Genomic DNA, 26,299 nt, shown 5'->3' on the forward strand with positions numbered 1-26,299 from the left:
CACTCACACCTGTGGTTTTTCCCCACAGCTGCACTCACTCACCAATCACTCCCTCAATATTTAGTTTTCAGGTGTCTCATGCTTCAGTGCCAGATCCTCACCGTCATCCAGGACAGTCATCGGCTTTTGCCACAGTTGTTCCAGTGAAGTTTATCAAGTCAGGTGTTTTTTCATAGTCTTAGTCAAGTTTTGTTTTTTGCCAAGTTTTTTTTTCACAGTTTAGTTTTTGTATCCGGCTTGTGTTGAATTTTTGGAAATATACCAAGTTTTTATTTATTGGAAATATCTGCATCCGTGTCCTACATTCTCAACGCCACGCATCACGGCACCCAAACGTGACACAAGTGGTATAAAGATAGATGTAGCCACCAAGTCTGAACGCTACTGCACAGACAATGTACTTATTCAAAGATTTTAAAAAACGTGATCATCACTCATGAAAAAAAAATCTGCAATTTTTTGTTTTATACAAATCATAATGCTAAATTCACTTTGAATCTAAATGATATAAAACAAAGCATAGTAAATATTTCCACTTTTTTTGTTTCAATTTCTTTCCATATTTCTAAATTGTCTACATTTATTATTTAATTGATCATTATATAAAATTTCCACAATTTTTTTGTTTTTTTACAAATGTTTTTAATATTTTGCACCAAATCTCTTATTACATGGTACAATCCAGCACATAGACCAGCAGTAGGAATTTAAAATATATTATTTGACATTCAGGGAGCCAGTGTAGTGATGTAAGGACTGCTGCAATGTGCTGCAGGCTGACTTTGTAACTGTCTCAATATTGTTATCAAATTGGGGGTCCGGTTAAATGACTGTAGCAGGATTTCTGGCATGATTTATAGATTTTAGGAACATGGATTTAAAAGTCTCTTCTATAGGGCCAAAAAAAAAATATATATATATATAGATATTTAATTTTTTTCTGTGTTCAGCTTAGAAAATTCTGGCATATCCTATTCACTTTGTTTTTTTCTTTTTTATGTGATTGGCCCCTTTTTTTGATTGAAGGAGACTGTAGTCATGTGGTTACACAGTCATGCAGAGTTGGAGCATTTACATATCAAATAAAAGGGACCTGAGAATGGGATTTTTGTTTTGCTCAGATTCATGGTAACCAATTGCTACAAAGACACTTTCTTGTTCTGTAAGTATAACTTCAATGTCTTTTTTCTAAGTGAATAAAGTTAGTTCAACTGTATCAAATGTAGCACTAAAATTCAGCAGAAATTACGTAAATGTTTATATTTCATCAGTGTCCGATTCTAATGCACTTTGTATGCATATTCATTGAATGTGCAAGCATACACATTAGAAAATGTAGAGACAATGAGGATCACGATGAATATCAGTTTATTTGAATAAAAGTCAACTAACCAATAGGTTGTTTTGTATTGGCAAGTGTGTTTCTATTGCTGTTTTTGGTTCACATTTAAAATGTGTGATCAATTAAAAAAGAAAACCTTCACTAATTCACAAAAAGGTTGTACATGCTCACTTGACATTGTTTTTGCCTGTTTCAAGGAAGACTTGATACACATGAAAGAATGGAAACATTTTTGTTGTTTACATCTGACTTGGAAAGGTTAAAATGATGTAACTCACCAGCTGTTTCTGGTCTGAGCTGGCAGATAAACACACGCGACTGACCAACATCTTCCAAATATGACATAATATCAGAGATATTCCAAAAGACTAAAGTGATTTTTGAAGAAGAGTTATCTCCATCTTCCACTGGATGTCCATTAAAATTGGTGTTCTTTTGTTTCTCCTCAAGGTTTGTTTCCAGTTCGGACAACTACTTCTTCTACTGAATTACAACCACTAGAAATGCAAACTGTACAGCCACACTCAAGCAACAATATGAAGCCTTTACACTTTTATTCTTTTCAAAACAGTGTGTCAATCACATTCTTTTTTTTTTTTGGCAACATTTTTTTCTTTGATGAAAATTCCCTTTATATATGGCTTCTGTAATCAATAGAAACCTGGCCAAAGCGATCAAAGCTTTTCCATCTCAATATCCCACTGACCTGCATTTAGAGTAAACTTATTTTTTATTTTTTGGTACAGGTACTACCAACCAATTGTAAATAACTGTTTGAAGTGAGTCTATAGCTACAGTAAGCATGTCCGTGCTTGCATGTTTGTCAAACTTCTTCTGCAGGAACTGCTTCAAGGGAACAACATAAATAGAAAAAGCAGCAGCCAAAAGAACTGTTAGACAAAGCAGTTGAATCAGCAAGTGTGTGCCTGCTGCCTCTTTGTAAATAAACATTAAACTTAAGGCAAATAACAAAATATGTTTTTTTTTTACTTTTAGGGTGTATGACGACGTATGCTTTCATCCATTGCTCTGATCACACCAGCACACCACACACATCCCAAGGTAATGGAAAGTCAGCACAACACCCCCAGACACCTGACTGTTGTCATTTGGGACGGCTGCCATCCCTTCTCCCTCATGAGCATGCAAGCACAAAATGACTGTTTCCTGCACTGAAAGGCTGTTACATCTGTTGCTGTTTTCAAATCACAGCAGGAGGTAACTGAAAATTCTGACCTTCAAAATTCAATAAGTTATGCAGTCTGATGGCAGGACACTGTGAATTGCATGCACTTGTTTGCCAGCAATTCCTGTGTGTTTCCCATTTCTGATTTTTTTATTTATTTATTTTTTCTTTTCATGTTAATCACACACTCAGGAACTTCTATTGTGACAGAGGAGTTATAATGATGGCTCGCCTTAAGCACAAGTTGTGAGAAACACACTTGATGATTAACAAGAGCTGACCAGCTACTGGGGCTGTTTCCTAAAACTGAAAATACAAAACATGTTTGAACATTACGCGTGCAGCATTAGACATCCACATGAAAATTAATTCCTGTGGGAAAATTTTCATGGATGCACACAGGAGTTTTGCATGCTTTCAGCTCCAAATTATCAGCACATTTTAGTCAACTGAAGAGTCCATCCATCCATCCATTGTCTATTCCACTGAATCCGTCGATCGGGTCGCGGGCGGGCTGGAGCCTATCCCAGCAGTCAATGGGCGAGAGGCGGGGTACACCCTGGACAGGCCGCCAGTCCATCGCAGGGCCACATAGAGACAAACGAGACAAACAACCATGCATGCTCACACTCACTCCTAAGGACAATTTAGAGATGCCAATCAACCTAACATGCATGATTTTTTGGACAGTGAGAGGAAGCCGGAGTACCCGGAGAGAACCCACGCATACACGGGGAGAACATGCAAACTCCACACAGAAAGGCCCCAGCTGGGTGTTGAACCTGGAACCTTCTTGCTGTGAGGCGACGGTGCTAACCACCACACCACCGTGCAGCCAACTGAAGAGTCATTCAGACAAATTAAAAATAAATAAATAAATAAATAAATCTCTCTCTATCCAAGCCCCCAGCTTTAGTAAAGAGAGATTTTTCTCAATTAGTATCACAGTAAGATTTTTTTTTAAAAAGATCATAAATTAAACCCTTAAATTAAAGAACACATTTTTCAACTCTGTATCAGAGTGAGGCATTGTTATAATTAACCCCCATGCACGAATTCCCACGAGAATCACGCACTCTTACATAACAGTTCTACGATTTTTTTTATTTTTTATATAGAATCTCCACCACTTTGTACAGTCTAGAGAATGTACACTAGAAGAAGGTGTGCTTCCTATGGCTAATGTGCTGTATTCACTGTACACACAAGCAGTAGTAGGTGTTGTGGGAAGCTGAGACACAAGAAAATAATAAAAAATGGCAAATTAGAAACACATGAGTACCACAGTGCTCTTCATTCTACTTGTAGGAATGCCGCAGAAATAAAACAGTGATGGAGAGTATTGTTGATGTGGGTGTGTGTCTGCACTGCTGATGTTTTCCATCACAATAAGTGTTCCAATTTATTGGGTCTGTGAGATTGTTTAGGTGGGACTATAGATCCATACGCTTAGCATCATTTATGTGTATGAAGGTGTGTGGAATTATTGCACCAGCGCAGAATTTTTCCTTGTGGTAGATCCATCCAATTTTGAAAGAAAATCATGACTGAGAAGTGAGGGTGAACAAGGACTCCCTGTCTTCAGTGGTGCTCCATGGGTGGACCCATCCTTTGATGGTTCTGTTGCATTGCCAGAATAAATATCTATATCATCCCAAATTCATTCATTATAGATGGTTTGCTATGCTTATCAGAGCTACGAGAAGAAGAAGCTGACAGAGGCAGAAAGTAGTTTTGTGAAACATAGTTTTGTGAAGTAGCAGATTGTGGCATTTTAATTATTTAGATATTTCAATAAGAGACTGTGATCTGAGAGGGGGCGTTACGGTGATAAGGTGAGACAATGCTGATCAGTGATTGGTCATTGATTACACGGCTCAAGAAAGCATAGATCAATGTACTGCTGGTCAGTCATTGATCACGGGCTAGACTCTAACAAATGACCAACAGCTTTTGTAAGCTGAAGAGCCCAATCAAACAAAGCTGAAATGGAAAGCAGTAGGTGGCTGTGGCCACTCCAACCAATCTATCTTTCCTCTTTTTGTTCAAACCCAAATTATACTGATGATTAATGCTGTTATAGGTGTTGTTTTCCTCGCTGCCAATTATGTTTGTCTTTCAGTTGTTACAAAGAAAAACCTCACAAGGCAAAATGTAAACGAGCATAATTCAATTAAATCAAAACTCTCATTCTACAAGGATTTTCATGCACAAACAGCCGTAGAGTTCACAAAATAAAAAAGCATTCAATAAGTAGCAGCTCTGTCACCTTCTTGAACGCCATTTTTACATTTTATGTGCAGTTGCTCTCACAACCACTAGAGGTTGCATATTCTTTGAATTTAAAGGGATATGCCACCCCCAGGCCAAATTAAGTGAATCCCCGCATTCCCGAGACATAAATAAGTGTGTGGGAGCGTTTTCCTGGCGACCCAGGCATTGTCCGAATCTCACAGCACTGACCACTGCTTGGTTGCGCGTAATACATACATGATAGCGTCGCCAGCGTCGCCAATCGAAATATTTCGCCCAACGTGAATTTATTTACTTGATTTACCTTCTAATTACTGTGTGAGTGGTGTACTTTCACATCGAGTGCAAATGACTGTGTAAATCTACACAGAAGGCTTGGTTTGCTCATGTCGGTTTGGGAACTAGTTTCCAGTGCGGAAAACACAGCTGAAGCACACTCCCCGCTACGTCTTTGGGAATCCCCACCCCCGACTTCCTCAAACAAACCAGCGTGAACAAACCCTAACCCAGGGAAAATAAATGTGGCACAGCTGTGATTCAGCTGGTAGGGTCGTCATCGTTCAACCGTAAGGTCGAAGGTTATTATGTGGACATAATAAGAAGTATTATATGTGTGAATGGGTGAAAGGTTAAAAAGGTTCTACATAAGTGTAAACCGTTCAAATGAGAAAAACAATTAATACCTATTACTGAAATCAGCCAAATTATTTTTAAAATTATGCCTGTATCAGCCCAGCAGATCCAAATTGGTGCATCCCTGGTAAAAGGGGAAGAACACATGTGTTATCATTACTGTGTACATTTCACTTGTCTCATGAATTATTTATCCTTTGCATTTGTTTCTTCCACTGTAACTTTTATTGTGTGATTATGTATTCAAACACTTTAAGAATCAACCTTTATTTGATTAAATTCCCCATGTATCATTGAATCCCTTGTCTTTTTAACCACACAGGTCTTGGCATGCAGGCTGAATATAAACGAGGCTAATGTGAAAAATATGCAGGGCAGTGTTTTCTCTGCTTTAGCAATTTAATTTGCTCCATATAAAACACTGAGCGTGCTCGGGTTTCGTGTGAGCACGGAACTTGATCATTTTTCCAGCTAGTCAAAACCTGTAGCTGTCCAAACGGTCCACCATTGTTTCTAATCTGTGCAAACCAACTCTGATTTGTGCAGCACCAAGTGACTGGTTAGCAGACACAGTTCAGTGGTCTCCTCAGTCTTGTGCATTTTTAAACACACACACACAGGCCCACACACTAACAGGTAATTCATCAAATTATTCATGGGGCTCCAAATTCCAAAGAGGGTTGTTTTATCATTAAAGTATAACAAAGTTTGTTCTCTCAGGCCTGGTTTCTTGAAACAGCCAGACAGTGGATGATGCCACTATCACCCTTTTAAATTATTTATATAAGCATCTTGAGGGCACAAAAACTCATGCAAGAACTTTATTTGTGGATTTCTCCTCAGCTTTTAATACAATACAACCCCACATCTCAGCTAGCGAACTCTTGTCCATCTTCAACCTTGATTCAGGGTTGGTGAGATGGATTTTGGACTTCTTAACATAGAAGTAGGCCCCAAGCAGTCAGAGCAAATGGTGTCCTGTCTAAAAAACGACTGTCATCAACAGGTTCTCCCGAGGGATGTGTCTTGTCCCCTCTTCTGTACATTATACACTAATGACTGCAGGAGTGTCTATGAAAACAGACACCTCCTTAAAGCAATACAATGTAACTTCTCAAAAAGCCCATTATGGAGCTCCCCCTACAGGCTTGGAGGTAATGTACGGTTACACTGTCGTAAATACAACACCCTTTCGCTTTCACGTTTCACGTTTGTTGACGAACCGGCGAGGAGTCAGAAGGTGCAAGCTATGTCGACCGAGAAGGTAAGAGTAATCAAATGTACCTGGGAGCGCGAGAGGGGTCTATTTGTTTTTGCGGTAGGTGTGCCAGAAAGCAAGTCGAAGTACTTCCGCTCAGCTCCCGGGCCGGTCCAGCAAAGTTACATAGCGCAGTTTTTCCAACTCAGACCCCCGAAGGGCATAGGAGACAGGCCAATCGTAATATTAAAACTCATTCTAGCCAGACAATTTTTTTCAAGCTGTCATTTTAAGGTAGAAATGTTACACAGTATTGCTTTAAGTTTGCAGACGATACGGTTTTAATCAGTCTGCTACAGGATGGAGAGGGTCATCATGGGCCAGTAGTGGATTACCGTATTTTCCGCACTATAAGGCGCACTTAAAAGCCTATAATTTTCTCAAAAAACAAAAGTGCGCCTTATAACCCGGAGCACTTTATATATGGATTAATTCTTGTTAGCTTACTGACCCCGAAGCGATTTTGTGTGGTACACTGTCAAAATGTTTTAGTAAGACTTTGGTAAACTACAAAGCCGCACCGCAGCATTACGGCTACAGTAGTCATGAGCGTAGCGAAGTAATATATATTGTGATTCACCATAATATTACAGTGTGTGTGTATAAGGACCCAAAAATGGCACCTGTCAAGACACACGCTTACGACGCGGACTTCAAACTAAAGGATATCAGTCACGCAGTAGAACATGGGAATAGAGCAGCTGCGGGAGAATTCAATATTTATGAATCAATGGTACAGAAGTGGAGGAAGCAAGAAGATGACCTGCGCCAGGTAAAGAAGACCACACAGAGTTTCCGCGGGAACAAAGCGAGATGGCCACAGTTGGAGGACAAAATTGAACAGTGGGTTATTGAACAGAGAGCAGCGGGTAGAAGCGTCTCTACAGTCTCTATTCGACTGAAGACAACAACGTTAGCATGGGACATGAATATCAGTGTCAACAGGGCATTCAAAGTTAAACTGCGAGCTGCGTGGGAGCAGTGGATGACAGAAGGCGAACACACATTCACCAAGGGAGGGAGACAGCGCCGGGCGACTTACGCTACTATCTGCCAATGGATCGTGGATGCCTGGGCTAAGGTATCAGTCTCAACTGTGGTCCAAGCTTTCACGAAGGCCGGAATCATCACTGAACTGCCAGGTAACAGCAACGACACTGACTCGGATAATGACGAGATGGATCCGGGCATGCTGGATGCCGTAATCGCCCAACTGTTTCAAACTCGGACACTGAAGATGAAGAATTTGAGGGATTTGTGGACGAGGAATGAACTGAAAAAGTGTGTATATTGTGTTCTATTTTACGTGTTATAACTGAACAATTTTGAGAGTTATTGTGAATACGCTACGGTTTGATTTAGCGGTATCAAACTTTTTTTTTTTACATGTTACAACTGAGCAAGGTTGGGAGTTATTGTGAATGATTTTAATAAAGTTTGACTGACTGTTTTGTTTCGCTTAATGCGCCTTATAGCCCGGTGCCCTTTATATATGAAAAAAGATCGAAAATAGACCATTCATTGACAGTGCGCCTTATAACCCGGTGCTCTCTATAGTGTGGAAAATATGGTACTTTGTGGAGTGGTGTGACAACCTAGCGTGGGAATTCCCATGCTGCTTTGCGCGCAATTTCAATCACACTGCAAAGGCAGCCTGGAAACCACCGCCCTTATTTTTGCCTGAATTAGGGAACCAATCACAGAACGGGGGGCAACATGGCAGCGGACACAACGTTACCGTTCGATGCAGCCTTAGAAAGTGTTTTAAGTAGCTTAGAGCGCAAGTTTACTTTTGAAAAAGAGCAACGCGTCTTCTTCTTCCTCGTCGAATTTCTGTCGCTCTACATACATCATCTGGTATAAGTGATACAATTGGCTATGAATCGCGCGCAAAGCAGCATGGGAAGAACCAGACACCATTTGATAGACATTCGTAGCGCCCAATAAACGGCTATAGGCATTCGTAAACCACGCCTCAAATACGAGAAAATGCACACCTAGTTCCCAGACCACTATCTCATCGAGATGTGGACGCGTCAGCCAGGCTAGTGACAACCACTTGCTCAAGTTAAACATCAGCAAAACCAAAGACATGGCCATTGACTTCCAGAAAACCTCTTATCCGGCTGCCCTAACAACAATTAAGGGCCCACTTGTGGAGAGTGAGGACTGTTACAAGTACCTGGGAACAGTTTTGGACAGGAATCTCAAATTCGACCTAAACACAACTGCAATCTGCAAAAAGGGCCTGCAGAGACTGTCCTTTTTGAAGAGACTGGGGTATTTCAATGTAGACAAAACATTAATGGTTCTAATTCATAGGTCATTCATTGAGTCTATTTTAACTTTTTGCCTTGTCTGCTGGTATGGTAATCTCCCAATGCAAAACAAAAATAGCCTGTCCTGTACTGTAAACACAGCCAGTGAGATCATTGGCATCCAACAACTATCTCTGTCACAAATACAGGGCAGACAGTTGGTGAGTAAGGAGAGGTCCATTTTAACGTGTAATGACCATTCCGTATTAGAGGAATTTGTTCCTCTTCCATCTGATTGGAGGTATAGGCTACCACGGGCAAAGTGCAAGGTTTTCCTTTGTCCCGAGTGCAATCAACGCACTTAACCAATCACTAAATCATTCATTAAGCTGCACTGGAATATATTTATTTTTTTATATTTATCATTCCATTGTTCATCATCACATTTAAATGGAGGTTGGTTAGGTTGTCTGGAAACACTATTGTGTTTCAGGTCTGTGTTAAGTCTTGTTTTGTATTTTTGTATCTTGCGTTGTTTGTGTCTTTTTAACCACTGAGGCAAACCAAATGCCCCCTGTGGGACAATAAATGTTTGAACTTTGAAACTGTGATTATTTCCTTTATACATATTCAATCCGTGGTTTACCAGCCTTTGGCTAGTGCGAACGCCATGAAGTCATGGCAGCCTCAAAAGAAAAAAAAGAAAAAAGCCCTGTGTGTGGCCAGGATTAATAACTATGAAATTTAGGTAACTGATGAAGACATACAAAATTCCTACAGATGGAACAAATGGTAACGTCAAATCCCTGAAAAGTGGGTTACATTTGCAGTGTCGGGTACTGTAGCTGCAACCTCATCAATCTGTATTATAGAGTAACACAGAGCAAATAAATATGAAGTATCTTGAAAGAATGCTACATTTTTCTTCCCCAGATATAAACTAAGATATAGTCTTAAAATGAGTCTCGAGGAGTAGTTACAGCTAAATGAAATCCTTAGAGCAGCTGGATGACTGATGGCTGAATTGCTAAATAGAGTGGTGGAAACGGTCGTTATTGTACAACTTACTTCAATAGAGTAATTAAGTTTTCACCCCTGACCTTGCAAAGTCTCATTTTAATCAACATGTAATCTGAGCTTAATAAGTCCTGCAGGCATCGTTCCTGAGGGTGTGGGAAAAGTGGAGCACAGAACCGCCAAAGGGTGTTGCAGTAAGATCAGACTGTCTTTAGCAGATGCCAACAAGCAGAAGAGAATGGGGAGAAATACATAGGTGGACGATGGAAATACTAAAAAAAAAAAAAAAAAAAAAAAAAAAAAACAGCAACGGCAGAAGAGGAGGGGGAGGGAAAAGTGAATGGCAGCAAACGAGACCTTGAGTGAGAAGAGTGCCAACAGACAGAAACAATTGTTAACAGGGAAAGGAACATTGAAGTAATGACAAAAACAGACAGACAGATACAAACTCAGAGGTCTCGGTTTGCCCTCAGACAGACGCTGAGCGTGGGAGGTTGGCTCTCTGCAGCTATTTGAGCCATGCAGCAAATAAATTCATAGCATGCCTCTGAGCCCACATCAAGCCCTGTGGGCATCCCCTGCAGAGCAAAACAATGGCCACGTCACTGTGTGGCACAGTGGGAACCTCAACAATGCCTGACATTGTTACCCCAATGGTTGACACTCAATCAGGAGGCTACTTTGCACCTGCAACAGTCTGAGAATTATTCTAATGAACTACTACTACAGTGAGATTTGTGATCCAGCAACAACCTGTTTTTGTTTGACTACTACACTATGCAAACGTAATACAGTCCATTACAGCTGCCCTCAGTGAAAATATACCTTTAACATGCTGCAGGTGATGAAATGACTAAGGCTTTATGGCAGTTGGTGGACACACAGCAAGCCATTTGGCCTTCTCGTGAGATGATGGGAATATACGGCCAAGGTAGTCACTCTGTTAGGCTGCTAAATGTCTGCACCACATTAATGTAAAAAGGGGAGGCAGTTACATGCACATCATATAAATAAAAGTATAGATTGATTTATTTTTTTTACCTTACAGTTTATTCTCTATTTCTATATGCTGTGTCATATTTTCATGTTCATATATTGGTGATGACAGTGAATTATTTTGGGTATCTGTTGAAGCACTACAAATGCAAAATATGCACAGAATGTGGATTCTGTGCACATTTTGCATTTGTATTTTGCGAATGTGAATGCCATTTGGGATTTCAGAAATCAATGGTTTTGGATTTTACACTTTGAATTTTAAACTTCTTAAAGCATAGCCTGGAGCTTTTCAGTCCAGTTTCCTTTTACCTCCAGTGGGGGGTGGGTGCAAATACGACGGCGTTCTCTCTTATTCAAACTTTTGATCTGGCGAAGTTCCAAGCTGGATTGAAACATTGTCAGTAAATGTGGCAAGTGTGCTGATATTTCTTTGTTTTTCTGAACCACATTTTATGCCATTACTAGTGATGTATTTTGTGCCAAACTGCAAGATCACCTTATTCAGTATCTTCTGGGGACATAAATATCTGGATTAAAAGAAAATCTTCTCTAAGAAAGTGATTGTTATAGTAAAAAAAAAGACTGATGGAATGTGACAGTTGCACAGGCTTTTATTCTCAAGTGATGCTTTAGTCAGACATACCACAGGCTAAAAAAGCTGCCATAAGCTTCTTTTCTCTTGTATTTCTAAACGTATCCGTGTGAATGGACAGAGGGAAATGAAGAAGGAATCCTAGTTAATTCCCAGATTGCCTATTGAATGAATTACACAGCCATGAAGAAAATAAAATAACATCCTTTTATAAAGCAGTCTCTACCAAGGAAAGTACCACAGATTCTCTGAAACCTCCCACACTCCCATGTTGTATTGCCTTATACAACAGTTGCAGATGGCTGAATAGTCTAAGCTCGCAGTAATAAATGTCTCTTTCATATATGGTTCTAATCTGTCAGTGGCGACTATGAAAGAATCAGAGCCATGAATTTTTTAGGTTCACTTGTTTGGAGCTATTATCTCTGTTCTACATGAGACATTAAATCAGTGGCAAAGCACAACAAGGAGAACAGCATGTTTACATTTCTATCAATGGCATAAGTACTGCTTTCGTGGTGGATAATACATGCTACACAGCTGGAGAGTGACAATGTAATGACTGTACATACAGAATAGCAAAAAAGTGAACAAACCACAAACCCACTGTTATTAGCATAAAGTCCAATTAGCTGAGCATCTCTGTGTTGTGCTGATAAATCCTCATGGCTTCTCTGGGAATGTTTAGGAAATGCATTTTGTTGGGCTATTTACTCTCTATCAATCAGTCATAATATGTTAAATTCTCCCCCAGTGAAGGAGGAGGACACTTGGATACTTTTATATTATCTGCTAATGTTAAAAGATGTAGTTCATGTCTCTATTCTGTCAGTTGTTCTGGAGTCATGACGCTGGAGCTCAGTCTCCAACGGTAGAGCACAAAATCAGATCAAACGTACTGTTAGTTTTTGTGGTTTTTGTTTCTATCTAGTTTTCTTGTCAAACATTTAGTCATTTGCTTTTATTAGGATTTTTGCTGTCTGTTCTTCTCTATTCTAGATTTGTCTTTTGGTGAGCTTAGTTTGTTTGTGTTCTTGAGTTGTTGGTTCCAATTTTTTTCCGTTTGTATTAATCTAGTCTTTAGTTGTCTGTCATTAGTTATTCTCATATTTTTACTTTATTACTTTTCTTTTAGATCACTTAGTCTTGGTTCTTTTTATTTCTTGCTCCACCTTCTCTCTTATAGTTTCCCTCAGTTCCCTCCTGCCTGGTCACTAACTCCACTCACCTGTGTTCATTAGAGCTGGGTATCGATTCAAATTTCAAGAATCGATTCGATTCCGATTTTCAAGTTTCAGAATCGTTTTTTTTCGATTCGATCCGATTCGATCCGATCTCGATCTGATTTCCGATTCGATCCGAGGGTTGGTGCTATTAAAAACGTGTTATTAAAAACGTATCAAAGCTGTTTACTTCATTTCATCACTGTGTAGAGAAGCAAGCAACATATTAAAATTATTATTATATCGATATAAAACAGCAAATCATACAAGTATTGGTAGTTACTGATGGCTGGAAGACTGGTGAAAAGGTTAAGGGTCAATCTACCTTCAAGAAAGATAATCCAGGACAATAAAAAAAGAGTTAAAGACAATAAAAATAGATCTTTGGACGGACGAATCGATAATCAGATTATCATAGGCGAATCGATTCAGAATCGGAAAATCGATTTTTTCAACACAGCCCTAGTGTTCATCATCCTCAGCAGCAATCATTCACCAATCAGTTCCCCAAAGTGTTAGTTTCTCTTAGTCTTTGTCAGATCCTCACCGTTACAACCCAATGTGCTTCCTCACAGTTTGTTCTGTAAATTAGTCATTTACAGTTTGTTTGCACTTAGGGTTTTGTTTTGTCAAATAAATCAGTTCTAGTTTCCTTTTACCTCCAGTTTTCGTCTGACTCTACATTTGGGTCCTTATCTCTTCACCACACAACTGGAACCAAAGTACCAATAGAACAGTGTGAAAACATTGTATTACAACTAAAACTTGAAAGGAAAAAAAGTATTATCAGTACAATTTAAACTGTTTATACAACAGTACTTCTTTGTTACCACTGACTGATACTGTATTTTACTACTTATGACAACATTAGATTATTAGCGTAGAAAGCGTGTTAATGTGGCAGCTTTTGGAAGTGGAGCCAGTTTAAACTATTGTGTTTTATACACGATGATATGATAAGGGATACGAGATCAATCTGAGGGCCGTTGGACAATAAATAAAGGAAGAAAAAGGAAAAAGAAAAATGTTCTGATATACGGACCTGCTGTCTGTTTTCAGACTTCTTTGAAATTAAATTATACTCATGAACAGCTCAGCTATATTTGTGGAGTTAGAGACCACAAGACACTCACTTTCTTTTTTTCAGATGCCAGAAACCAAAAAGTTGGAAACTTTGAATGTTCAAAAGCTCGTTTTACACTCCAGTCTGAAATCTTCACTGTTGAACGTTGCTTTACTTTGAACTGAAACTGTAAATGCAGAGCAGTAGAAAGGACAACATTTACCTCTAAAATATATCTGTTTTATAGGAAAAAGGAGCAAAAAAATGGGAAGTTCCTTTAAACTGCGTAAAGTAGAGTACTTTAGTAAAAGTACTTAGCTAATTTCACACCATGGCTCCCATCATGTCACTCACTGTACCACTTCTTTTTGCACAATGTTTCAACAACCAGCACTTAGGCTGTAAATGGGTAAATGTAAAGCAAAACTATGATCTCTTTCCAAATCCTACCACAAGTGCATTTTTTGTCTAAACCTAACCAGAAATATTACCAAAACGGAGGCAGTGAATTTTTAGCCTGACTACGTCATACTCACGATTCTAGTCAGAATGTGAGTCTGATACCGCTGGATAGAGTTTTGAGTATGGGGCGTGTTTCAACCGAACCAGGAGAAAAAATGCCTCTTCGCTCAATTGGATAGACCTACAACCAATCAGAGCAATGTAGTATGTGACGTAGATTAAGCGACACACACTTGTTGTAGGAAGGACGGCAAAAACATCTTTTCTATTGATAAAAGCCTTTATCACGTTCCTCTGTTTGTCTTTCAGAATGAATGCAATGTGGAGATCCTGTAGAACAGACTCGATGGCAGAATCTACACACCTTAGCTCTCCAGTGGCAGCCATGTTTGTTTCAAACAAATTCAAACCAAGTGCTCTTTAGTGACGTAGTCGATAATGTCCCTGTTGATCATCTGTCCATCATCGTAGAAAGCCCGCCCTGGCAATCTGGTCAACTTGGTCAACATTGGCTGCATTCCAACTGATAGCACCCAGAACTTATCAGCCCAGAGTTTGTTTTCCAGGAGCTAAAAGATTATTTCAGCCCTTAGACAGTTTCATCCTCCCTAAGGTTCAGGGTAGAGTTAGCTAATTAAGTCAGCTGAGGACTGTAGTTTCACCAAATCTGTGACACGCTGAGCTAAATATTTTGAAACTAGGAAAAGCTAGGAAAGCTGTATTATTTCAATATCTGCCCATGTTACGTACTTTTATGGAGTTTAGGGTGTTTCTATTTGTGCCTATGTTTGTGTGTTTTATTGCGCTAAATCACATCTTTCTTATCAATACCGCTGCTGCCTCTGTTGTTAGTGGTAGAGATGGCCACTCCCCTCTGTTCATTTCAGCCTGCAATCAAGAGAGATTTCGGCTTCAGCTGTAAAGGCTTACAATCTGTCCGTGTTACACATCTCTGTGCATGTTAGTTTTTTTTTTTTAATTTGTTTCTTAAAACATAATCACTGTCACAATCTGAGCTACGTCTCCTCAGTCATTCCTGATCTCCCAACATAAATGTCTGAGTTAGAATTTTTACAAACAGTAACAACTTCTCCTGTGATACAGTTTAAATGTTAACAGATTTAATGAGTTATTGTGGGTATTAAACTTGAGATGACAGAAAGGACTGAAATTTCTCTGCTGGAACTCTGTTTTGGCCATGTGGTTCCTGTTGTGCAAAAAGCAGGGGCTGAGGAAACGATGTATTATTCCTGCTGACTGCTAATATAACAAGGAGTGGCAATCCACACGAGATTAATGCTGGAAAAAATGCTTCCCTTTTCCTTTATAATATGATAACAACCAGGGAACTTTACATGAACCCTTCAGAAGGCAACAAACCATTAAGTGAAACAGTTTTTGACTGAGTAACACATTGCAGTGGTCGCAATCCCTATTCCCCTAAGGACATTTTCCTTTTTTATGAAGTCTGTTTTGAGTCCAGATGTGAAAAAAAAAAAAAAAAGGATGGAGCGCCTGAGACAATTATGAGAGAAAGTCTTACATGACTGCTTCGTTCAAACGAGTACGGAACACAGGGGTGCAGACGGGGAATATAAGGATGGAGAGAGGGACTGAAATAGAAGTCTTGGGTTAACTTAATGACTATAAAAAAAAATTAAAATTTGCATTGGTTTCACTTGAATTGAAGCCAATGCAAAAGTGCCTTAAAGTGTTAAACTAGGGATGGCTACAAGGCACTGGCTGTAAACAGACTCCCATTCAAAAAAGTGTAAAGTTTTCTCATGAAATCTTAAGTCAGTAAATTTTTACCACAAGTTTTTATGATGCCATTAGATAATTTCACACTCAGTGAGTTGTCTGGTAAACTACAGACATATTAGCCCTAAACAATTAGTGTTTATGGGAGTGACTGACTTGACTGGCTGTTACTGTTACTGTAGCCCATTAGTTATTAGACAAGGAAATGTATTGAAGAAGTTAACTTTAGTCACATTGTAATTGTACTGATTTCTGAAAGTTATTTAATGATCATTTGTCATTGGGCTGGGCCATACACTGTTAACCAAGGTAACGGAAGTGTTAACTCCAAATATGGTCTTCTAGCTCCAGATAACCAAAAACGGCAAAAATTAAATACAAAACTCAATGCTTATCAAAATGATAGTCACAAACCATTGGGGATGTTGTGGTGAAACCATGTAATTTGGGTGGCATTGGAGAGCATATATATATATAACAAGATCCTTAAAAATGAAAATGAAAAAAATAATACATTAATCCAAAAGAGAAATTATAAAAGGGACTAGAACCACAATCTTCAAGGTGAAAGGGTCACACGTGAGAGTCAAAATTTTCTCATCTCTTAATGTGAACTGTATCATTCACAGATAGAGTGTCTGTACTGACGTCAAAAACTGCTCTCGTCACTGTATGAGTACCAAAAGCCAAAGAACGTGTTGTCCGTATCTCGGAGGCAGTATTGACTTGAACAGTGTATTTGACACCTTGGGAAAGTGAATATGTGATAAACTATATAAGCCACCAACTAAAACGCATTAATCTCATTATTCATTAATAACACATTGTGAGCATGTTTTGACGCCTATGTTAGAGTTTAACTCACAGACACTGCTGTGCTTCATTAGAGCGCAGATGTTGTTGGCATCGTAGCCCTCTTTAGATTTAGTTGCTACAGCAAAATAGTGTAAATATAAATTAGTTACAGTCAAGCTTCAGTATTTTATAGCCTATGGGACGACGAAGAACAGTTTGAAGGATAGAAAGAAGCAGTCGTGGTTTTATCAGAACAAAACCTAAACCACCTGTCAATCAATGCCAGACAGGCCATTATAAAAGTTGTCTGCACTTGTCCACCCTCTGGCATTAAATGCAGTCAGATATTTCTGATGGATAGCACTCACCTTCAAGGTTAGACAGCTCTTTGGTAAATATAATTCATTCATTCATTCATTCATTCTTATATTCCCCTTTCTCTCCTGCCTTTCCCAGTTCCCCAAATCTCTCCTGTTTGATGGTTCAATACCAACTGTCAGTGTCCTCTCTCTCCCTGGTTTCCTCCTGTATTCCTCTTTTCTTCTCTCCGTCTGATGCAGGCAGGGTGCAGTTCGGATACAAACAGCCACTGCAGGCCATGCATAGTGATCTCATTACGCAGGACTGCAGGGGAAACTGTCTTACCCAATTTAACAACTCTCCTTCCTTAACCTCTCCCTCCCCACTTCCCAGCTACATCAGGGTCAACCAAGCAATTAAGGGGCCAACTGTCTAAACAGTATGCCAGTTGAATTGATAAAAAACAGAAATGATTTAGCAGGCGGATGTTTTCCAATTAAGCATGAAAGAATAACACGAATGCCCTCTAATTGTTTTGCACTGGCAAACCTCTCGAGTGTAACTTGTGCAATGGCAGTATTAACCTGTATTATATTGATAATGAATATGCTGACTGGAAAGAGACGTTAAATATGCATTATTGTGTGACAGCACATTATTACACGAAACTTCTTTTAATTGCCTGAACAATGTAACTGACATTAATAAGGATAGTTAGGAGGAAAACTGGAGGCAAATAATGAATGAGACATAATACATAGATGTTATGCATCATTAGCTGTGGCTGAACATAATCATACACATATAGGCATCTATAGTTTCTTATATAACCACAAAAAATAAAGGATTATAAAAAATGACTTCTACTTCACTGTTTTAGCCAAAATGCAAGAGGTTTATAAAGAGACATTGTTTCAAACTTTGCTGACCATAATACTTAACAATGAAAATCATAAACCGTAATTAGTGGACCTGCTGTGCAAACTGAGCCACAGCCGCTTAAAATCTGGCTGATTCCGATAAGGAAGACTCGGCTCAAATTATTCAGTAAATCTAATGCATCTCAGTACACCACAGCATATTTATACTGTAATGACAAACAGCAAGCAACAAACAAAAAGGACGCACTGATTGGAGACATCTTTTGAAAATCATCTGTGCCCTGTCAAAGTCAGGAGAGAAATTAGCATATTTATATTTTTTTTAGGGCTGCCAGCTTGTAGGTTCAGGAATGTAATCAGCAGTTTTGTTGCCTTGGAGCTGAAAAACTTTACTGAAAGCAACAGAAGGAGAATTGCATCACCCCCCAACTTCACAATTACTCCATTCCTCTAAGTTTCTTCGTTCCTGTTCACACCTCCTCTCCACCTGCCTTATTGAATCTGAGTTATGCTAATAACTCAGATTCAATTGCCCTGCTCAGCCTGTCTGTGTCTTTTTGAGCATCTTTTTACATATCAGACGAAGTCAAATAAGATGGATTTGGTCAGCTGGGGTCTCAATGCTATTGATCAAATTTTCTCAACCGCGAAGATGGGGAAAGGACAAGCCTCATGCCCCGACGGGACTTTCTTCGCTGGATACACGGAGGATGCATGGGGGAAGTGGCGCACCGTGTGTTTAGCGATGCTGGCTGTCGAGGACGCGGAAGACGTCTACATATTTGGATTTATGATACTCGGGTTCCTGCTGTTTGGAGTTGGAGGGTACCTGGTATTTTGGGAAATTAAGAGATCGTGGAAAGCATTCGATGGGGTCACAAGAGCAATCAACGCTCAGACTGAGATGCTACGTGAGCAGGGTCGGAAGCTGGATGCGATCCTTGCGCAGGTTCGCAGGCTGGCTGAGATTCCTGGACTCAGAAGAGAGGTGGATTGACCTGGGAGAATGGTTGATTGATCGCTTGGACCGGGCGGAAAGGGTCCACATCCCACAATTCGGCTGAATTCGGGACTTCGCCATGAGATACCAGCAATGGACAAAAAGACAGAAAGCGCAATCAGTTGTCTGTCTGACCTAAATTAATTGTTATTCCAATCCGGCACCCCACACTGGCCTTGTGGCCAGCTGCATAATCATTGTCCACGTTTGTTATGATAACATGATGCTCTTTCCCATGTGCTCCCCCTCCCTTCCTGCACTCCTGTGAGATTTGTTGTGGAACTGGCTGACATATTCGAACTTGTCAAGGACAATTGCCTGATCCAACATTCTGTGCAGAATTATTGAACAAACACACACGCATACACATACATGCTCATTTATAACACATGCAATTCCTCACCTCTTCACTGTCCCATTGCTTAAGGTGTTGTTTTGTGTATGTGATGCTTTTTCTGTGCTGAGGTTTTTTTTGAGATCTCAGACCGTATCCTAATAAGGGTACAGTGTGAAGTATGATTTTTTATTTTTTCCTCCCCTCACCCAATGTTGTTCCCCTTCCTTCTTATCTGGCAGCGCCTGCGTGGCCGTGAGCCCGCGGGCTGCGATGCCTTGGTCACACTCTCTCTCCCTGTCTGTTTCTGTGTTGTCTGTCATGACCGAAACTGGAATTTCCCCTCAGGGATTAATAAAGTATAATTGATTGATTGATTGATTGATTGATAAAACTACTTTTAAATATCAGACAAAATAAAGAATGTGACAGAAAATAAACCTCAATAAAGTACATACAAATAGCTGAGATTAAGACCTAGGATTTACAAAACAAAATATTAGTGTAATCGAATAAAATTTCAGTCTTTTACTTGTTTGGCAATTATTTGTTATCAGTTCCTTTTGCTTCATTCTCACTGATCAGACCTTTGCTCTTGCTATCATCATTGCACTTATACTGACAACCTCTGCTTTGTGCTGCCTGATGTTTTGTTTGCAGTACTGGCACAAAAGCTTCAGGTGGGAGGGTGTTCAAGTGAATTGCTCTCATTGCCTGGTTGGTTTGTGAGTGACAGCTTCATGGCCTGGATGTTGACCAGCATAGCTGGCAGACTTTCATGGTTTGTCTGGGTGGACTCTGAGCAGCACTGCGCTCTATCAAATTCTGAAACAGTGAGTTTTGATCACATATTTTGTTTGCTGTTTGATGCCTTGTGATTTAAAATGTTTAAGCAAAGCCAAGATTTACAAAGTAAGTTAGCTTTTATCAGATTAAATTAAATAACTTCCCATTTATATCGACTGATAGCGAAGGAATCATACTGTTGTATGGTGATAATGAGGCAGATGGATGTAACAACAAAAGGTTATAGTGTCAAACAAAATAACTATAAAATTCGCAAATAAAGTTTTTGCATTTTTTTTCTTTTGAAGCAAAATCCTATGTTTACTTAATTGAGCTACTTATAATAATGCTTATTTTTGTTTGAAATTTAAAAAGTTTAGTTTGGTTATACTGGAGAGACATGAGTCACAAGTCTGATATCATGGTGTCCTCACATCAGGAAGGTAATATTGTTTTCATCGAGATGTGGCTGCAGGAACAACTCTATCATGTCTCTCCTCAGCTTTAAGTCTATACGGGCAGACAGAGAGGTAGCAGAGAAGGAGGAGGATTACAGAGCTCGTTAACAACAGATTGTGTAATCCTGAACATGTCACCGAGCGGAAGCGTCTCTGCACCCCAGATGTTGAACTGATGGCTGTTACCTGTCCATGTGGTCTACAGAGAGAGTTCATCTGTGTCACCTGCAAAGGCTGTATGTGCACTCATCATCTAAGTTGTTGCCAAGCAACAAAAACACCCCAACCCATTGATGGTGAACTCTGAAGATTTCTACCACACCTTTCTCTCTGCTACACTTCAAGTCTGCATGTTTGTCAGCTGATCTACATTTTATTTTGTTATCTGTAGCCATGTAATTTTGATAAATATAGTGTTACTACATTGAACTGAATTCAATTGAATTTAACTGAAACAAAGCTGAGAAGAAAGGAGTTACACTGAAGTCATCATTTTAAGCAAGATCAACTAAATATGATGTGTAGCATAACTTTATCTCCATCTGTCTATTGTATAGTACAGCTCTCCACTGTATTTTAGGAACTCTGCTAGATACCGGTGTCCGGACGGTGTCCATGACAACAAACCTACAAGTTTTTTTTTTTTTAATCACATTTACAACTTGAATGACATCTCACACTTGTTTCATACAGGACGAACGCCAAAATGATTTCTGCTGCAGAACACCTCCTCTGCACTTACTCCTCTCTTCTCTAGATGCATCTTACAAACCGAGACATTCTTCATGATTTCCACTAAACCCAGTTTCAAGGTAACAGGCAGGAGAAGAAAGGAGACAAGGCGGCACAGAGCACAAAAATTAGCTGAGCGCACAGTATCCTACTTTTGTAAACGTTCACCCATTTAGAATGTGTCTTGGTCTTCTCTTACCGGATGTTGTGGGACTTGCGTTTGATCTCGTTCCAGCAGAGGTTCATTTCTCCTGTTTGGTGCGGGCCGCCTCCTCTCAGATTTCTGCACTCGGTCCCCTCCTCCTGCCCCTCACCGTCCACTGTGGACTGGCACGGCACACAGCGGCATCTCGGCCACGAGGGCCGCCCCGCAGCTAAGAACACACACAAAGACACGCAGCAGATGAGTGTTACAGTACCACTGATTTGTATCCACCTAGCTGATTATTGAAATTATATGCAATTAAAGGAGGGATAAAAAAAAACAACTTTGGTTTTGGCAGAAAAAGACATAAATCATGCTGTTGCATTCACTCAATCCTTAGACCCCAACCATACACTTCACCGACACTCTACAGCATGTAAACATTTTGTACATGTCTAGAGGAACAGATACATATCATATACAATGAAGAGCTATGAAGATGCAGTAAAACCTAGACCAAAGAGTACAGTCATTGTCCAGTGGCTGAGTTGGGTTCTGAGTGCTTCCAAAACCATTGTGACCCAAACTCAGTGCTGTGCCTGAAAGCATCCTGTGACAAGATGAAGGGTCAGGTACAGAAAAACCCTTAATCATGTCAACACAACCTGTTTCGGTGTGGCTTACTGCTGGCCCGCCAAGGGCACCAACGCACACTGCTGTGGCAAAAGAAAATTATGAAAAAGGGAAAAGAAAGCGCAGCAGGAAAGCTGAATTTTGCACAACTATTTCAACAATACACAATAAGAAAATATGTATTAATAAAACGGCATAAATTACTTTTTATTGACATGGACCTTTTTAAGACAAGACATATTCGTTATTGATAGGAAAATCAATAATGAGTGCAAGACAAGAATATTTACTTTGTTGAGAGAGGATCTTCCAAATCATTTACCAGGAAGCAGCAGAGTATAAATCAATCCTAACTGGCCCAATAAAATATCAGCAAACAAGATGCAATCGATATTAAACCCATTTTTTTTAAAAGAACGATACATATAAACAATAATAAACCACGTACCAAAGTGTTAAGCACTACAGGAGCAACTGTACTTACAAATCAGAACCAAACTTAATAACTCTGGCTTGTGTTCAGGAAGGAAAACCTGAACACAGGCCAGAGTTTTATCCACTTATTCCGTTCCATTAAACTCAGGAAAACAAAAGCAGACAAAAAGTGTCTTTCATCACAGACATTTAGAGTACGAGGGCATGTGAGGCTCAGCTAGAAGAGGTGCAATCCCCTTGATAGAGCAAAGAGAAAAAATATCAAGACGGAAGCCCCGGCAAACAAACACACAAGCACTATGTACGCGGATACTAAAAACCTGTGCAATGTGGCACTCAGTGCAGTAGAAGCTTTTCCAGGTTCACGGGCCATGATAAATCTGGTGTGTGGTCACCAGGTTGTCTAAGGGTTTCTGTATTTTGTGTTCGTTTCACAACCTTTACCTGAGCAGCACCTGGGGCCTCAGATGATACCCTCAGCCTTTTAACAGACACATACCCACACACCACGACGAGCAGTTTTCCCCTCTGTTTGGTCAGAAGGCTCTTATCAGAGTGATTTCAGACTGATTGATCTTATTCTCTCCTGCAGCAGAATCCAACTTTGAACCCTTTTTGCAACAGTCTCCACCTACTGCTACATACAAAAGCATACAATCACCACTCATTCAGATGTGCAGATATCTAGAAAAGACTGTGTCAGTCAAATCTAAATGTTAATCACTTAACTCAACAACTTTGTTGAGGCAGCTTCATTTTTTCAATGGCTTCATTACAAGACAAAAAAACATGTATTTTCTTAAGAATTTGTCCTGTTTTTTTTAAGAGATTCTCATCAATAATTCCTCAATCCGCATCATGTTAAAACGTCTATTTTTTTTCTTTTTAGTCCAACAAAGTGTAACAGAGAAGATCTTCACATTGATATAGACCACCACACACTTCTACTGGGTCATAAAATAGGATTAAGAGGGATTACTTTGTTTTTAAATGCAGAGACATCAATGCCTCATATTGATGCATCAAAGCCAAGCTCCACTATCGTTGTTCGTTCCAAAAGCAAGCCCGACTTAAAATAATTATTTGTTTCTTGAAGGCACTTTCGGTTTCACTCACAGCTTCCTGTTGAGCACTTCTCTCTCAAGCTCAGGTAGTTCATCTTAAACAAACTAAGTGCAAAATTAAACAGCAGGATTGAACATTTGTTGCAGTGTCATCATTTGAGGGAATGACTCCACAGTGAGTGGGAAGGATAGACTTACTTTCAGCAGACTAATCCCCTTCCTTTATCTTTACCCTCCTCTGCCTCCCTGCTTATCCTCCTCTCCCTCAGCTGTACATTCACTCCAGTCTGTTCTGCAGACCACCTCATTTCAGATCAGCTGGAGGAGGTTTTTTTTTCTATTTTATATGAATCATCGCCATCTCGGTCCCACAGCTGTCTCTTGTTATCTCTCCACTTCCTTCTCTTCCTTTTCGACTTCAGACCACTCGTGTTAGTGTGGGTGAGTCTTGTGTGAATCAACAGAACCCGGCACATCTCTCCCACTCTCTCGTGCTCGTCTTCCCTTCGCTGGTAATCAGAGGTCACATGAGACTCTGCATACAGTTAGCACTTCAAGGACCTTACTTGAGCTCCAATTCCTTTTAAAGCTAAAAAAACCGAGACCCTCTGCAAACAGATTTTTTTCACTTCACTGCACGTGACAAAAGCAAGTTTGAGAGTAGAATGGAGGCACATCGGCAAGTTAGGTGTAAAAAGCAGTTTTTTAAGGTGGTAAATGGAGTTGAACTGAGACAGCCATCAACCACACCAAAGCCAGCATCAAGGGAATGCCCTGAGGGTGAAAGATAGCACTGAGAAAGGTTTGTTTGTGAAGCGAGGAGGGAACAAAGTGATGAAGACCTCAGGCAGGGACTTCGAATATATCCTCTTCCACTTCAGCTTCTTCTAATGCCAGTACTAACTAGGATTCGCATGAAGACATAAACCCAAATATCATTGTAACTAAGACAATGCATTTCTAAACATGTTTAACGATTTAAAAAAAAACATTATCTCCGCATTTTGTTGTAAGCCACATTTAAAATATCTTCTTTAAAAAGTGGAAACAGATGTCTGTAAAATGCAAACATCAGTTACAGTGCATCCCCGAAAGAAAGTATCATACATATTATTAGCTCACAGTACAAGATATAGGGTGGTTCTGTCTCTTGTGTTAAACTTCAAAAGCATGAGTAAAGCTTTAAACATACATTATTTACAGTCATGATTGGATGTGGCATCGTTCAGTCAAGCGAAAGTACAGCGTGTTCTCCAAAGATGCTGAAAACCTGCAGAGATTTCACTGACATGCCACAAAGTGACACTGACAATATTCATCTTGCTGCTATGACTACGATTCTCACCTCTGTATTTTCGTGTCTGCTTCTTTCACAAATCATAGCTCAATACTTTGAAACTTGCCCAATTACGCTATATAAACAGCACAGACAGCATATCTGCATCTTCTTGTATTTTTTTCTTCTGACCACTCAAGCCAAAAAACTTGGAAGAACATTCTCCAGACAATATGGGAATTTCAAATCAAAGGAGCTGAGGGTGATAAAAGAAAGCTTGACAAGCTTTGCTGGATTTCACAATAAAAGAGAGCAGACAGTTATTGTGCAGATAGAGCATCAGAGGATCAAAGCCACTGTTCTGCTGCACCATGTGTACATGTTGATATTAATCTGAAGGAATCAAGGCTGTAGCTCAGATATCTCTGAAAAGCAATAAGATAGTCAGGATTTACTCTCATTACTGGATCTCCAAAGATAAATTGAATTAATTCATGATGCGCAGGCTTACCTTAAAAGTACACGCTTGCCGCACTGTTACGACTTGAGAGTTGCCATTGTTCACCAAGTGTGTTGGTTGGCTTGGCAGAGAGTGCAAAGATATCTGAGATGTGCAGCAAGGGATAAAATACAGAAGCTGGGAGAGAAATGAGGGGTGGGAGAATAAGGAGAGGAGGGAGGAAACAGGCATGGGGGGAGATGGGTGACCTAAGGAGAGCCGTCTCTCTTGGTCAAAGCCCTCTCTGTCTTCATACATTCCTGATTACACCTACATACACACGACTCCCCACAATAAGCTGAGAGAAAAGGCCATCTGCCCGTTGTCCTTTTACCTACACTCACTATGACCAATGCACTAGAAATGGCACAGGCAGTTATTTGAACCTCAGGGAGTCTGAGAGAAAATTAAATTAAATAAATCACAGCCCCACTGCTGAGGCTTGCATTTGCACAGAATGTTCCAACGGTACAGTCAATTACTAACTAATTGGGAGCAGGGGGGTCAAAGCCTCGGTCCAACAAAGAAACGGTAAGCAGCATAAAACAGAGAACAGGCAGAGAGATGAAGAGATGAAGAGCAAGTGCAGGTAAATATTTCATCATTGTTAACTCTAAAGCTTTTGATGTTGGTTTTATTTCATATCATCTTTAGCCATAGTGGTGGTGTGGATCCAGAACTGAACATCTGCTGTGTGAATTATCATGGCATTTACAGTCTCCACTGTGAAGGCTGTAATGTTTTCAGAGGCTTTCCCAGCAGGTAATGTTAATCTGCTGAGAAAGCTTCAGGACCTATCTGTCAGTTTGATATGTACAAATGTTTGCAAAATGGTTCTTATTGTTTCTCTGTTAGATGATAATTGAGGTTTTATGTGAAATCAGCCCAGTCTGAGAAGAAATTGTAAAAGGGGA

At 39.8% G+C, this 26,299-nt stretch overlaps 1 protein-coding gene across 1 annotated transcript in view; it reads right to left on the reverse strand.

Moving 5' to 3' along the window:
• Positions 1-25,467, reverse strand: part of drp2 (dystrophin related protein 2) — a 111,204-nt gene extending 85,737 nt beyond the window's left edge. Inside the window, exons 1-2 of the mRNA XM_075481699.1 lie at positions 25,398-25,467; positions 21,533-21,707 (exon numbers count right to left, since the gene is read on the reverse strand). Coding sequence (XP_075337814.1) covers positions 21,533-21,579 — 47 coding nt within the window. The 5' untranslated portion in view covers positions 21,580-21,707; positions 25,398-25,467. The remainder of the gene's footprint in view (positions 1-21,532; positions 21,708-25,397) is intronic.
• Positions 25,468-26,299: the final 832 nt, after the last annotated feature.

Source organism: Odontesthes bonariensis, chromosome 13 (assembly GCF_027942865.1).
Source record: "Odontesthes bonariensis isolate fOdoBon6 chromosome 13, fOdoBon6.hap1, whole genome shotgun sequence".
In the NCBI taxonomy this organism is placed as follows: Eukaryota; Metazoa; Chordata; class Actinopteri; order Atheriniformes; family Atherinopsidae; genus Odontesthes; species Odontesthes bonariensis.